The following is a 14839-nucleotide window of genomic DNA, read 5'->3' as shown; positions in this document are numbered from 1 at the left end:
AGCAGAGCCTCTCGCAGGGTAAGAGAACTTGGAAGTAGAAAAGTGTAGAAACTCATAGTGTTCCTGGGTGGCTCAGTTGATTGTCTGACTCTTGATTGAAGCTCAGGTCGTGATCTCAGGATATTGGGATCGAGTCCTGTGTCAGGCTCCACACTCAATGGGGAGTCCACTTAAGGATTGTCTCTCTTCCCGTGCTCCTCTTCCACTCATACTCTCTCTCTCTCAAGTGGATAGATAAATCTGTAAGAAAAAAAAAAAAAAAAGAAAGAAAATCATAGAGCTTATTTAGAGGATTTTCCTATACATTCTGGTAAAAGATTGAATTTTATCGATAGTAGAAAGATTTCATGCCCTCAAGAAAATGGGTAAATAAACCCAGCTTAATTGAGAAGTCTTTAGGAGAAATATAAAATATCTTAATCCAACATAATAAATAAGGAGGGGTTCATTTAATATGAAAGAACAGTTCACTAAAGTCAGTTTTGTATAAATGCTTGTAGAACATTTTTATTTCATTTCAAACTCATATGAGTGATAGAGTTAGGCCCTGCTAAAATTTTGGTTTAAAAAAAAACAAAAAAATAAAAATAAAAATAAAAATAAAATAAATAAAAAAATAAAAAAAAAATTTTTTGGTTTAAGTAACATCTAAGAGAGACTAACTTTTCTGTTCTCTTAGATACATTATTAAAATTATTTGGGGCTATAATACAATAAGCTCTATTCTTAAAACATTTTCTTTGGATTCTCTGCACAAGTTCACATCTATTTTTTGGTGATAAATTTTTGAGAGGGAATTAAATCCATTCGTGATCTACTTAGAACATGCCTTTGTGACCAAAGTACATCTGTCTGAACATTTTTTTAAAAGACTTATTCATGAGAGACACAGACTGAGAGAGAGGCAGAAACATAGGCAGAGAGAGAAGCAGGCTCCTCGCAGGGAGCCCAATGCGGGACTTGATCCCGGATCCCGGGATCACAACCTGAGCCGAAGGCAGGTGCCCAACCGCTGAGCCACCCAGGTGGCCCTGTTTGAACATTTTATTTTTTTTTAATTTTTTTATTTATTTATGATAGTCACACACACAGAGAGAGAGAGAGAGAGGCAGAGACATAGGCAGAAGGAGAAGCAGGCTCCATGCACCAGGAGCCCGACGTGGGATTCGATCCCGGGTCTCCAGGATCGCGCCCTGGGCCAAAGGCAGGTGCTAAACCGCTGCGCCACCCAGGGATCCCCCTGTTTGAACATTTTAAAGTACAGCATTCTAGGAAATACACTTCAGTATTTATACATCCAAGCCACATAAGGTGCCTCTTACAAATGCAGCTTCTTCAACTATCATCCTGGGGATTCTGATTCAGTAGGTAGGGCAATCTGTACTTCTAAGAAGCCTCCAGATTCTTCTATGCAGGTGGCCTGTGTCACTGGCACTGCTCCTAGATACCTACTGTACATGTCCCCTCCCTCCCTGCCAGTTCCCTCTTGAAAATAGGGTACCTCTGCGTGGTGAGTTTTCCTGGCCTAGACCACAGTTATACATAGTTTGTGTTTCCAATTTTTCTAAAATCTGTAGGGCCCACACATATCATTGGGCTTGTGACATGCAGCTACACTGCTGGGCAGAAATGTTAATCCCTCTCCAGCCGGTGGGGATTCTATAGATGAGCTCTGGAATGCGGTCATGTTTACTTCTGTAAGCATGTTTACTTTTCTACTCCGCGAAGCAGTCCTCTTTTCCTCCAAGTTCAATATTTTGGGCGAACGTCCTTTTGTGATACCTTTCTCAAACCTAGCTTCCCTTCATCCCCACATCCAGCAAAAGGAATGTTCCCTCTCTTTGGTAGCGAGGCCTGTTTTAAGACCCCATGTGAGTGCCGGGGAGAAGAGATACTGTCATTTATCACTGAAACCACAGTATCTGATACATTTTAAACACTTCAGCGGAAGTTTTGTGGAATGATTCATGTCTCTGAGTTAATGTTCTCACTTTAATATGGATCATTCTTCTCATTGAATCCTCATAAAAACCTTAGGTGGCCTCATTTGCACACAGGGAAGTCGAGGCATGGAGAGGTTAGATCATTTGCCCCAGGGACACTGCACTCAGTGGCAGAGCCAGACTGCTGACCCATACAGCATGGCTCTGGAGTCCGTGCTCACATTGTCCGGCTTTGCCTGACTGCCTGTCTTGCCCTCTGGTATTTGCACAAGACAATTGTGAATCCATTCTAGAGGAATAACAAGACTCCACATCGATTTGTTAGCCAGGAATCCTCAGTGACCTTATCCTACCAATCTGTTAGTGGGACCTTTGTGTTATTAGTTTGGAAAACTTGGGTAAATAAAGTTCAGGTGTTCTTGACTGCATGAATCCTCCAGACTTTAATATTATTAATGCTCTTTGGGCATCTCAAAGGGTGTCTTAGTATATACTCTTTCCCAAACTTATTTCACTAGGGAGAATTTTGTTACCCATAAGACTTTTTAACTTCTTGAAGAACTAGGTTTTTGGGTTTGGTTTTTGGTTTGTTTTGTTTTTAACATAATTTGGAAGCAAAGCTGGCTAGTGCTTTTGAGGGGTTCCCAAGAAATTTCTTGGGTCCTAAATGCTTATGTGTCTCTTACTTTTGACCCTTTCTTATATAGTTTTGAGTGTCTTTCGTGTTTAAGTGCTCGGGTAGTCATCAGTGGCCACCGACACATCGCTGGAATAGTCACAGATCTGTTGTTGTGGTATAATTGCTAAGAGTGCTCTTTTCAGAGGTATTTCATTTCCATGATAATCTGTGATTGCCCTAATTATGACATTTTGCCTCCACTAAATAAAGATCTATGTTTCATTCTCACTACCTTCTCATTGCTCACTGAAAGACTCGTAGTGCTGTTGTGTGTACAGAAAGAGACAAAGATAACAGCCATGTGCTTCTAGCATCTCACCATTTTGTGTCAGTCTTGCGTAGGAACTATAGACATTTACACAGTTTGTATCACTCAAAAGTTGCATTTCTTGGGGTTCCCGGATGGCTCAGTTGGTTGAACATCTGACTCTTGATCTCAGCTCAGGTCTTGACCTCAGGGTTGTGAGTTCAAGCTCGGCGTTAGGCTCCATGGCCAACTTTAAAAAAAACAAAAATGTTGCATTTCTTAAGAATTGCAAGCCTGTAAGACTTCTTCCTACTTCAGTTTCTTTCCTGTGTATGCTTATATATGCAGGGAAAAAACGCAGTTCTAAAGAGTTGCAGAAATCTAAGAACACTTGTTGCCTCTGGGAAGCAGGAGTTGGGATCTGGACTATGCTGTTGGGTGGCAAAGCGGAGAGATTTTTCACTTTATATATTTACATCCTGGCTTTTGAACAATGTAAGCATATTTTTTGCTTTTTCGAGTTATATTTAAAAATGTTTAAAAACTGCTCAGTTTTTCCTGGAAATAAAAACTATTTTAAGCCTGGCTGGTTTGAGCTCCTTTATATGGAATCTGTTTCCTTCCCCCAAGGAGAACTGATCTCTTGCTTTTGTTTTCTTTCCTTTTCTTTCCTTTTACTTAGCCAAATATATTAAGTATTCCTGTACCTTCAAGAAGAAGCCTTGGAGTTGAACATTCAAGTTCCTCTCTTCCACTTACTAACTATATGGCCTTAAGAAAGTAACCTAATTTCTCTGAACCTCAATGACCTTATCTGTAAAATGGGAACAATAACAACCTCCCTCTTGGAATTGTTGTGAAACGTCAATAAGGTAATGCAGATTCTGGGAGGTTCTGGGGATCGTGTGGTAAATGTCCAAACTATGGTGGCTAGTTAATGGGTTGTCATGACTGTAAACCTTCCAGTCTGACTTGGGGTAACCACAGAATTCATTTCTATTCTTGTATCTTCTGTACTAATATTTACAAGACAGACATTCTTTGGGGTCTACTTCATATAAATACCACCAGCCTCTCTTCCACTCCTGGTACTGGTGAACAGCAGCAGAAACATCTTGCCAGAGTTCATGCCATGCAGAAAGCAATCAAGGCGTCACATGATTCCTACAGCAAGTCGGCTGCAAAGGGACAGAGACGAAGTCTAATATGAAGTTAAAGGGGGTTGAAGCTCAGGGAATTACATTTTCAATTTTAAAATCATCACAAAACTAAGCTATAGGCATCAGGGATACAGAGTTGATCCTAAAATCATGATGAAGAGATTCCAGAATTAAAGCAACAAAGACAGCCCAAGATCACACAGGGAAAGACTTCACAGTGTTTTCTTTAGGACATAATTTCTCTTGTGTACAAATTTGGGAAACAGGGAACACAAGGAGATACAAGAAGAAAGAACACAGTGAGTGTATGTATTAGGTTTGGATCCCTGCTCCTCCATTTCAGGTGATATTCAATGAGGGAACAAGGTTCTGTGTTCATCTGTGATCATAAGTCTAGCCCACTGCTGGGTGTTTTCAGATTCCTGACTCATTCACTCTCATCAAAGCCATACTGATTTGAAATGAGGTCCCACTTAGCAGATGAGAAAACTGAGGTTCAAAGAATTAAATTGCACTCAAGTTTACAATCCAGAACTCTTGACCTTGAGCCTTTTGTCTTCTTCATGCTATTCTCACTTGGCTTCCTGCCCTGCCTTTGGGTTTCTGGTTCTCTGGTTCACAAACTCCTGGGGAGATGCTGTAACTCTTTGGGAGTAATCTTGTTGGCCGCTGTGGGTTTTTACTTTGGCTTTATTTTTGGCCCATTTGCTCTGCATCTGTCCCCCGCTGCCCAGCTTTGCATGGGTATTGACGCTGCTTCTCCTCTTGTCTTTTTGTGGTAGACTTCGATTCTGTTCTCCATTGGCCAATTTGCTCTGGACAAAATACCTTTACACTACCTGTCAGAGTCCTTGCTAGGAAGAGATTCAACACCTTAAAAAAAAGGATAAATTCCCTGATAAAACTTTAATATGTGTTAGTTTTTTATAATGTCATCATGGAAAAGGAAATGTAACTCCTTATTAACTGAAATCTCTATGAGGTCTCTGTTTTCACAGAACCATCTGGCGTTTTGCATTTCTCAGCTACATATTTCTTCCAGAAGGAGTTGATTAATTCTGACCAAATGTGATTCAGTGTTCAAAAGCATCAGAATGCAGTCGAAGTTTAGTTTGTTGAGTTCTTTGAAGAAACCTGTGGAGAAGGCTTTTTGTGCTAGGCATTGGGTGAGGCGCTGTTAGGTGGCCTATGTCCGTTAGTTTTGGAACAAGTCCCAGAAGTGTGGGCATCATTATTCTCCTCTTACAGATGGGAAAACTGAGTCTCAGCTATATCCCTGAGCAGTATGGCAGTTTCTGGAATCATTAGGTACAGAATCTTTGCACTTTTATAGTACACTCTTCTTTTCTTTTACTCTCCCCTGGCAGAGTAAGTTGCCACAGGAAATGTATATTAATTCTCACTTGTTATGCTGAAGATTTATGCTACAATTTTTCTGTTTTAAATAGTTTTGATGAAAAAATTCTAATATGCATTGAAGGTTATTTTTAAGAAGGTAAATTCATGACTCTCCTACAAAAGAAAATGGGGATGCCAAAGATTTGACTGACGTCGCTAATTAATAAGGAACCCGTAAGCTCTTATAATTGGTTCAAGAGAATCCCAAGCCCAAGTGAACAAGAAAATGAAGAAGGAGTTGCACCTCCACTAGAAAAAAATTATCTGTGTCTCTGTGGACAAGAGGCATTTGCTTATACTACCAGTCTTCTACGACTTACAGAACTGTAGAGTAGCTGCTTGAAGAATGGTAATAGGAATTTGGAACAGAGTACTTTCTGGTTGCTGGTACTCCACTGAAAAGCCACCCAGGGATTTTTTTTTCCGTTTTTGGCCCATTTCAAAGTCACCATTTCCCTAACATTTGTTTTCTTTATTATGTTGCCTTTTCTTTTCTTTTGAAGTAGGGTCCATGCCCAGCATGGAGCCCAATGCAGGGCTTGAACTCACAACTCTGAGATTAAGACCTGAGTTGAGTTCAAGAATTGATGCTCAACCAACTGAGCCCCCCTGCTGCCCCTGTTATGTTGCCTTTTAAAGTGAATGTGTACTCTTCTGGAGATGGTAGGAGACCCAGAGTGAATTGAATATTTAGCTTGTCAGTGTGATAATGCTTACCCTAGGTCTTTATCCATGTGGAGTCAGGAAAATGCATAGGCATCCAAATCTGCATTTAGTACCAGGTGAAGGACCCCAGGGGTACTGATCCTCTTAAGATTATGTTCTTTCATGTCAGGGCCTCCATCTGTGTGATCAAAGGCCGATTTGGGGGCTCAGGTGCCTGGCACTTGTCTCTTTTTCTCTGCCTCCAGCTTCCTATCGTGGTCCCTGCTTCTGACCCTTGCAGGCAGGCAGACTGTCACAGTCAGAGTCTCAGCTGCTTCTGCTGCCCAGCCCGCCCCCTTCCCCTGTACTATCCCTCTCTTTCTCTCTTTTTGTTTGTTATTTCTTCTCTATCCTGTTGAATTTCCCACTTTGGGATTGTTGAGTATGGAAGCTGTTGTCACAGATGCCTCCTCGCCAGCATCCTATTTCTTGCTTCTCCACTGGAGTGCTACCAGACCCCAAGGGAGGGAGACCAACTCTTAGTCTGTTGACTTCTTGTGACACTGTTTATAGTTTGCTATGGCCACCTTCTTATCCCCATTACTAAGCCCCATTTAGCTTTGGAGTTATTCAGGTGCAGGAGAGCTAAGGTTTTATATATTTGTTTAAAGAGCTTTTATTAACAGCTCACAACAGCCAGACATACTCTCTAAATTGTTTTCTTTTCCATCTTTCCTAAGACTGGGCCAGCTGGATCAAATTTTAACTAGGTGGGAATTAGAAATGGCATACATGTGCATCTGTAGTCATTGCTTAAATTTCCAAGTATAACAAATTTGATGGGTGAATAAATTATTTGTTTGCTGGTGAGGTTGTATAGAAAGTCACTTGAGTGCTTCACGATGTCAGCAATTTCTTAGTTGGAATAATATTATGGGGAATTGCTAATTTCAGTAAACTATAGTTTTTCATTAATTTTATGAAAAATTCTTGGGTTGGTTGGGTTTGTTTAGTTGGTTGGTTGGTTGGTTGGTTTTTTACACGTACTTTTTTCCCCTTATATATGGGGGTCAGTATATTTTTACCATCAAAATTTGTCTCCAAATTTGTAATTGTTGATGCTAGACCTGGGATTCCCTGAATATCAGTTGGCTTTACAGTAAACGTTGCTGACATGGACAATTTCGTTAAACCAAGAAAGGAGATATAGAGATATAGAGGAAGGACCCAAAGATAAGTAGGCATAAAAATAACATTTACACGTCTTTCCATACAACAATCTTACTACTGGCAGTCCTTGGTATATTTTTGATATATGGCATCATTTTTCCTTAGTCAGTGATGTACATGTATATTTTCAAACACAAGTGAATTCATCTTGATGAAATGTTGAAACCATATTTTCAGCACCCTCTCCGTTGAGAATATCTTCTCTTCATCTCTTAGCTACTTCCCAGGACTTACCTTGGGTCCGTCCCTCTGTTATGTGTTTAAGAGTAGATCCCTCCAGAGGAAGAGGTGAGCCTGTGTTTGATCCTTCACTGTAGCCAGAGGTAGCAGATGCAACGCAAAACCATTGCATTGGCTTTTATGCTCAATATCTGTATTATTGCCCTCTGGTGTTTTCTCACTATGCACAACAAATCTGTCCTCTGGGGGGAAAAAACCCTGATTGACGGCAGTAAGAGAAACACACTATTGAGTGCGAGATAAGAAAACCACATAGCTAGCTAGGTAAAATAAATACCTGTTTCTCCAGCTTTTAAAGCAAACAACAAAAAAACCCCACATATGTATTTAAAACTCTCATTTTGCAGCCCACCATGTATTCATAGGAAAGCATTTAAATCGAGTGAAGGGAAGGGGGAAATGGGCTTTCCCTTCTGTCGGAAGCACCATGGACCAGGCATCCCCATCACCTCCATCTCTGCTCACAGAGAACTTCAAGCCTAGGGAGGAGAGGCAGACAATCAAACTTTAGGCAAATGAGGATTTCAGAAACAAGGAAGTGTGTTGGTTAGCAAAGACTTGAAGTCAGCATCTTTTTCTAATTTACATTTTGAAAAGCTCTAGCTGCTCTGTGAGAAGAGATTGGAAAGGACTTTGAACTAGGCTGGTATCCGTGGACATGAAGGGAAGGCTGTCGGTAATGTGCTGGGCAAGGGAGAGGATGGGGTACTGGGTAACAGCCAGGCCCCCTTTGAGCAAGTGGATGGAAGGGATACTATTCATGAAGGTAGAATGGAGGAGGAACGCTTGGGAGTGGAGGGCAGGAGGGAATCAAGGATTCCAATTTGGACATGGTGCATTTGGAATGCCCGCAAAATAGCCAAGAGAAAGGAAAACGTTTAATGCATTTGCAAAATGAGTCTGGGAAAGAGGTCAGAGTGAGTTCTAAGTATGGGAGTTGCTGGCATCTGGAGGGGGAGATCTGAAGCCATGGGAGTGCATGAGCTCACACAAGGCCAAGGGTAGAGCAAAGGAGAAAAACTTGATCCAGGACTAGCTCTGAGATAGACCAGGCCTGTACGAGAAGGGATCTGGTGGAGGATGTGGAACTGACAGATGAGCCTGAGCAGGAATGGCTAACGGCAGTTAATTTGCAAGGGGGAAAGAAAAATCATACTCCATGATCACAGACCACACAGCCCTGGCCAGCAACTCTCAGCCACAACCCCCAGTTGGCTCCAAAGAAGCCTTCACTAATGCTAGAAAAGAAATCCACTGCAAGCATGTCTTCCCTGCACAGTGGAGGGGAAAGGGCTTCCGCTTTCCTTTAAAAGATGGCTGAGCTGGGGCTCCTGGGTGGCTCAGTGGTTGAGCGTCTGCCTTTGGCTCAGGTTGTGATCCTGAGGTCCTGGGATCAAGTCCTGCATCAGGCTCCTTGCAGGGAAGGAGCCTGTGTCTCTGCCTCTCTTTCTTTATCTCTCATGAAAAAATAAATAAAATCTTAAAAAAAAAAAAAAAAAAAGGTGGCTGAGCTGGTTGTAACCCAAAGAAGAAAACAAAAGGAAGAAGTGGCTGCTATGTTTCTAGAGTTGGGCTTGGAAGTTCCTCTGGGGTAACTGGGAAAGCCTCAGAACTCAGCTTCTCTGTCCTGAGTGAGACTTGTTAGTGGTAAATGGGGAGCAATTTTTTTTGGCCATGGCCTTGCTTTTCACAATTTCTCTTATGGGGGGTTCAAGCGCTACATTAAACAATTTTTTTTTGCATTGTCTTTATGTTGGAAATCGAATGGGGCATTGAGGTTTAATAAGCAAAGTAGCTTACAAAAGGTACAAACTTTCAAGTCCAGTCGTAGAGAGAGAAGCAAGAAGGATTTTTCCCAGTGATTTCATAGTGTACAATGTTTCCATCGAGTAGACATTGTAGTAAATCCTAGATGGATGTTGGGAGACTGTCACATTCCTAAAGACTCAAGACAGGGATCCCTGGGTGGCGCAGCGGTTTAGCGCCTGCCTTTGGCCCAGGGCACGATCCTGGAGACCCGGGATCGAATCCCACATCGGGCTCCTGGTGCATGGAGCCTGCTTCTCCCTCTGCCTGTGTTTCTGCCTCTCTCTCTCTCTGTGACTATCATACATAAATAAATAAAAATTAAAAAAAAAAAGACTCATAATAACTCTTCAACTTTGTGTGAGTTTCTGAAATCATATTATTTACTGTGAATCTGAAATTGGGGGGTGGGTAGGATCCCTTCCTACATAAATCAGGTTTATTTGTTGAAGTCCATATCATAAGTTCTACAATGGAAGATAGGTTCCTGGACTTAATTGACCACGCATGTGTCATTTATTTTGATACAAACTATTTGATATCGATTAACCCATACACTTTTTTGCAAACCTTTAGGAAGAGAGGTGGGTGTAACTGATGAAAATATGAAAAAAGCTTGGAAACCTTCACAAGTTGGCCATTTCTCATGCTTTTTCACTTTCCTCTTCTTTCTCAAAATATATTTCAGTTCTTCTTCTGCAGTTTCAGTTCGTGTTTCAGACACTTAAATGTCGACATTTGTGAGGACACTGCTTCTGGTTCAGTGAGGTCGTTCTTTTAGGGCTGTGACCCTGTGGGTTTGTGAGCGGCGTTCTGGTCAGTAGGAACCACTTGGTACTACCTGGAATATATAGCATGAGCTACTTTGGCCCAAGTGCATCAGATCTAACGTGGCAGTTCCACGCAGAGGGGGGTCACTCTTCTTAGATACCCTCCCCCAGCCTGGATTTGGGAGCAGCTGCCTTTTTTGCTTTCTGCCGCCAACTCGTCCAAACTAGAAATAACTATATACCACTAATGCACTGACTCATTCCTACCTATCTGTATTTTTAGTCTTTCTATCTTTCATTACTAAATGACTGCTTTCCAACACCCAGGCCTGGCCTTATAGACTAGTATACAAGAGATGAAAACTGGTCCTGGATCCAGGGTGGGGGCACAACTCTAGCTCACAGGACCTAGACAGGGAGGGAGAAAGCACAGTTTGGTGGAGTAGCATGAACAGTAGGAGGAAATTCAGGGGAAAAACTAAACTTGGCTAGGGGAGTAAACATTTATTGAGCATTTTCACTGAGCATCACACAGCGTTTCATTCATATTTAGCATGTGCAATGATTATTACCTGTATGTTACACCTCTGTCACACTAAGGGATGGCAATTTCAAAAGCAAACTTTAAGCATCAGCTTAAATGTGTGTTATTCATGTAGCACATTTCATTAGGTCATGGAAGTGGTTATTTCCACATAACGTATAAATGTCTCAAGGGAACGAACGGTGGCCGTTCCTCAGAAATAGCAAGTGACAATGAGCTCTCCAAGGAATATTCTTTTCTAAGACTCAACTTCTGGGAGTTGAAATTCTGGACGGTTAAGATGACCTACCTGGAACAGCCGGGCCAGTATCTCAGAGAATTTGACTTTTTGCCGCTAAAGTTTAAAGCAAGGTTCTCCTCTTGATTTGCTTCCATGAATTTGGTACTAGACTCCATGTGGCTTTGCTATTTATCCTTCTTATATTTAAAGGGGTTTCTTTACATTGTCCTCGGTGCCTGCTGTCCAGAGGACAGCTGTGGAGTTGATTTTGTATTTTTGATGTATGTCTTACAAAGTTGAACTGGGGGGAAATTGCGTAAGTACTTCCTGCCTCGTGAGACGTTCCGTTTTTTTTTTTTAATCAGAAAAAGTTATCTTTTTGGAAGGTTTTCACCTTCAACTGCTGAACAAAGTATTGAGTATATAGCAGAAGGTATTCAACATTTGAGTTGCCAGAGGCCTTAAAGATTATGCACAATGACTTGTCCTTTTCAGAAAGGAAAACCTAATGCCCAGAAATATGGTTAAAATTTTTAGTACTTTTCTGAACAGAAACTAATGTGAGTAGATGGGAGGCAACCACAGAGTGGGAAAATGAGAAGGAAGATACTCCTTAGGGGCACCTCGGTGGCTGCCTTCAGCTCAAGTCATGATCCTGAGGTCCTGGGATGGAGTCCCGCGTCGGGCTCCCTCGAGGAACATGCTTCTTCCTCTGCAGTGTCTCTGCCTCTCTCTCTCTCTCTGTGTCTCTCATGAATAGATAAATAAATAACATCTTTTTAAAAAATCCTTAATATCTGTTTTCTCATTTGCTTCTTTTTAGTGGCCACTGATGTCTTCAATTCCAAAAACCTGGCCGTGCAGGCACAAAAGAAGATCTTGGGGAAAATGGTGTCCAAATCCATCGCCACTACCCTCATCGATGACACAAGCAGCGAAGTGCTGGATGAACTCTACCGAGTGACCAAGGAGTACACCCAGAACAAGAAGGAGGCAGAGAAGATCATCAAGAACCTCATCAAGACAGTCATCAAGCTGGCCATTCTCTACAGGAATAACCAGTTCAATCAAGATGAGCTGGCGCTGATGGAGAAATTTAAGAAGAAAGTTCACCAGCTCGCCATGACCGTGGTCAGCTTCCACCAGGTGGAGTACACCTTTGACCGGAACGTGTTATCCCGGCTGCTGAATGAGTGCAGAGAGATGCTCCACCAAATCATCCAGCGTCACCTCACTGCCAAGTCACATGGACGAGTTAATAACGTCTTTGATCATTTTTCAGATTGTGATTTTTTAGCGGCCTTATATAACCCCTTCGGAAATTTTAAACCCCATTTACAAAAACTCTGTGATGGTGTCAACAAAATGTTGGATGAGGAGAACATATGATCCTGTGAATTCAGACTGTGAGCGCTCGGGATTTCTTTGAAAACAGAGCACTGCTGATTTATGAAGGAAAAAAATGAATTTTTTTCAAGATTACCCACGTTTCAGAAAGACTTCTGCCCAGTTCAGTTGTTAGGCATTGTCTGTAACGTTTTATGCAGCTTGTTTTGTTTGAAGAAAAGCATTTTGCCAAAAATTCTGATCAAAAGCTCCCTCCCTTACAGTTAGCAGATCACGGGAAAGGTATATGGTTGTGATGCAAATTTGGAGTTAGACAAAGAAAGATATGGATGACACCAAACCTCAAGATATGTTTTTTAGGTCATTTGAGGTGTCAGTACATTGGGTATTTCTCTCGTGTGCAGAGTTTTGTACTTTGATTCACTCTTGCTCCTTACTATGTATGTGTGCCTGTGTTAAAAAAAAGCTGAGAATTTTCTTTTGCTATCGTTGCTCCTTTTGAGACAATTTCAAGTCTACCTTTTTGTTAAATGTTCTTTTGCTAAAGATTTTATCATAGACATTTAAGAATTAAGTCTTCATTGAAAATTAAGACATTTAAGAATTGAGGCAAAGTGAACTGTCAAAAAACGGGAAACTGCTTCTCTGAAATCAGTATTGTAGGAACCAAATGTATCTGACATTGTAAATAATGTCTAAGATATGAATATGCTTCTGGAGTGGAGTCCTGTTTTTTAGTACCAACAGTGATACTTCCAAAACGTGATCATTCTTGAAAATATGCTGGTGGAGAGATCTCCATTTTTCGTATCTGTTTGGGATGTAAGAGACAGAAAGAAAAATCTAGGTGGTTCTTATAAAAGCCAGTGATGTTAAGAAAAGTACAACTGTCTTTATTTTAGAGATGAGCTCATCAAAATAATTGGGGGGGGGGGGTATGGGCCAAAAGGGAAAAAAGCATATTGCTGTGGAACATGAGAATGAAAATAAATGCATTTCAATGTTTAATAAGGTTTGATAGGTGAATAAAGAATGTCACTTTTTTTATTTAACTGTAAGGTTTTTGCTATTTTGTTATTTACAATTTTGATGAGTAAACCAAAGAATATTTGCATTCTAAGTACTTTGTGTGTTGTTTCTATGTAATTTTATGTTTGTGAATGATAAAGTAAACATCTTATTTTATAAAAAAAGAAACAAAACCCCTGCCAGCCAGCTATCAGGAAATAGCAGACTTAACTACCAGCCCTAAATATTTGCATTGTCACTGTGTCTATGATTTAGTGTACTTGAATTTGCCTGCCTCCAAATGATTGATATTACAATAAGGGCTCACCGGGAAATGTCCTAACTTAAAAATTCCAGAGGTTGTGATCTGCTTTAACCCACTCCAGCCTAAAGGAGGTGTCGGTTTCTCGGGGTCCCTGTGTGCTTGTCCAAGACAAGGAGCACAGGCAGAATGTCTCCTTGTTTGATATAAAATCCTCGACCCCCCCAGATGCCAACTGAAATTACCATTTTAGTCTCCCAGAGCTGATGGGTGACTCTTCTATGTTGCAGCAATAGCACAGCTTCATGTCTGCTATGTTGCTTATGAAGTTTAGTTCAGCAGCCTGGCCTGACCAGTTCTGCTTTCCCTACATGAGAGTGTGGTCTGCGGGAGCTACTGACTTGGTGCTTTTCTGTTCTATAACAGATCTCCTTCCGCAGAAGTATGCAAAATGGATTCCCCAGCCAGTTGGTGGGTACTGCTTGCTCCTCTCTAGCTATGAACAGGACCAACTAGAGGGAGGGGTTGTAAGGATAAATTTTGATCCGGCTAGGCACATTTGGATCACACAGTTGTGCGTACAGGCTAACAACCAAACATGCATGAAGAGGAGAGACAGCAACCCTTAAGCCCACACAAAAGGAAGGCAGTGAGGACTGTCTGGAAGGAGGGAGTCCTATTAGCTGATTTTTTAAAATCAAATTTTTAAAAACTTCATGCTGATGGCCTTTCTGCAAACATTATGAGTTAATGTAATAGGTGAGTGATAATACTGATGTTAACAGCTGACACAGAGTAGTAATTAGGTCACCAGACACATTAACTCACTTATTCCCTACCATGACCTTTACTGTTTTATAGATGAAGGAAGTAAGGCGAGAGAAGTTAAGGAATCTGCCCAAGATCACCTAGCTATTGTCAAAACCAGAATATCAGTAAAACCCTATTTTTCTTTAAATGTAGTATGGATAGGGGCACCTGGGTGGCTGGTTAAAAGTGTCTGCCTTCAGCTCAGGTCATGATCTCAGGGTCATGGGATCGAGCCCCACAGAGCTCCCTGCTCAGCTGGAAGTCTGCTTCTCCCTCTCCCTCTCTGCCCCCATCCCCCCGTTGCATCCCCATCATGCTCTCTCAAATAAATAAATATAATCTTTAAATAAATAAATATGGTATAGATAAAGACCATTCTAGAAACATCATTGCTTCAGACGACAACGGGCAGTGTGCTTCTGAAACGATTTTTCACATGGTGACATTTGAGATGCTATTAAAATCATACAGGTTTGACCTATTCTCTAAAGATCTGGGTATGATTTTTATACAGAGACATCTCACAAACT

The 14839-nt window shown here is 41.3% G+C and overlaps 1 protein-coding gene across 5 annotated transcripts in view; it reads left to right on the top strand.

Moving 5' to 3' along the window:
* Positions 1-13349, top strand: part of TNFAIP8 (TNF alpha induced protein 8) — a 115064-nt gene extending 101715 nt beyond the window's left edge. For 4 of the 5 annotated variants that reach the window (XM_041761885.1, XM_041761887.1, XM_041761884.1 and 1 more), the window contains exon 2: positions 11706-13349. In XM_041761885.1, coding sequence (XP_041617819.1) covers positions 11706-12271 — 566 coding nt within the window. In that variant the 3' untranslated portion in view covers positions 12272-13349. Of the gene's footprint in view, positions 1-3720; positions 3742-11705 lie in introns of those variants that run through there. The other variant, XM_041761886.1, reaches the window with a different exon arrangement.
* The last annotated feature ends 1490 nt before the right edge of the window (positions 13350-14839 follow it).

This window comes from Vulpes lagopus, chromosome 7, assembly GCF_018345385.1.
Source record: "Vulpes lagopus strain Blue_001 chromosome 7, ASM1834538v1, whole genome shotgun sequence".
In the NCBI taxonomy this organism is placed as follows: Eukaryota; Metazoa; Chordata; class Mammalia; order Carnivora; family Canidae; genus Vulpes; species Vulpes lagopus.
Note: the sequence above shows the minus strand (reverse complement) of the source record. Positions and strands in the feature narration are given on the sequence as shown.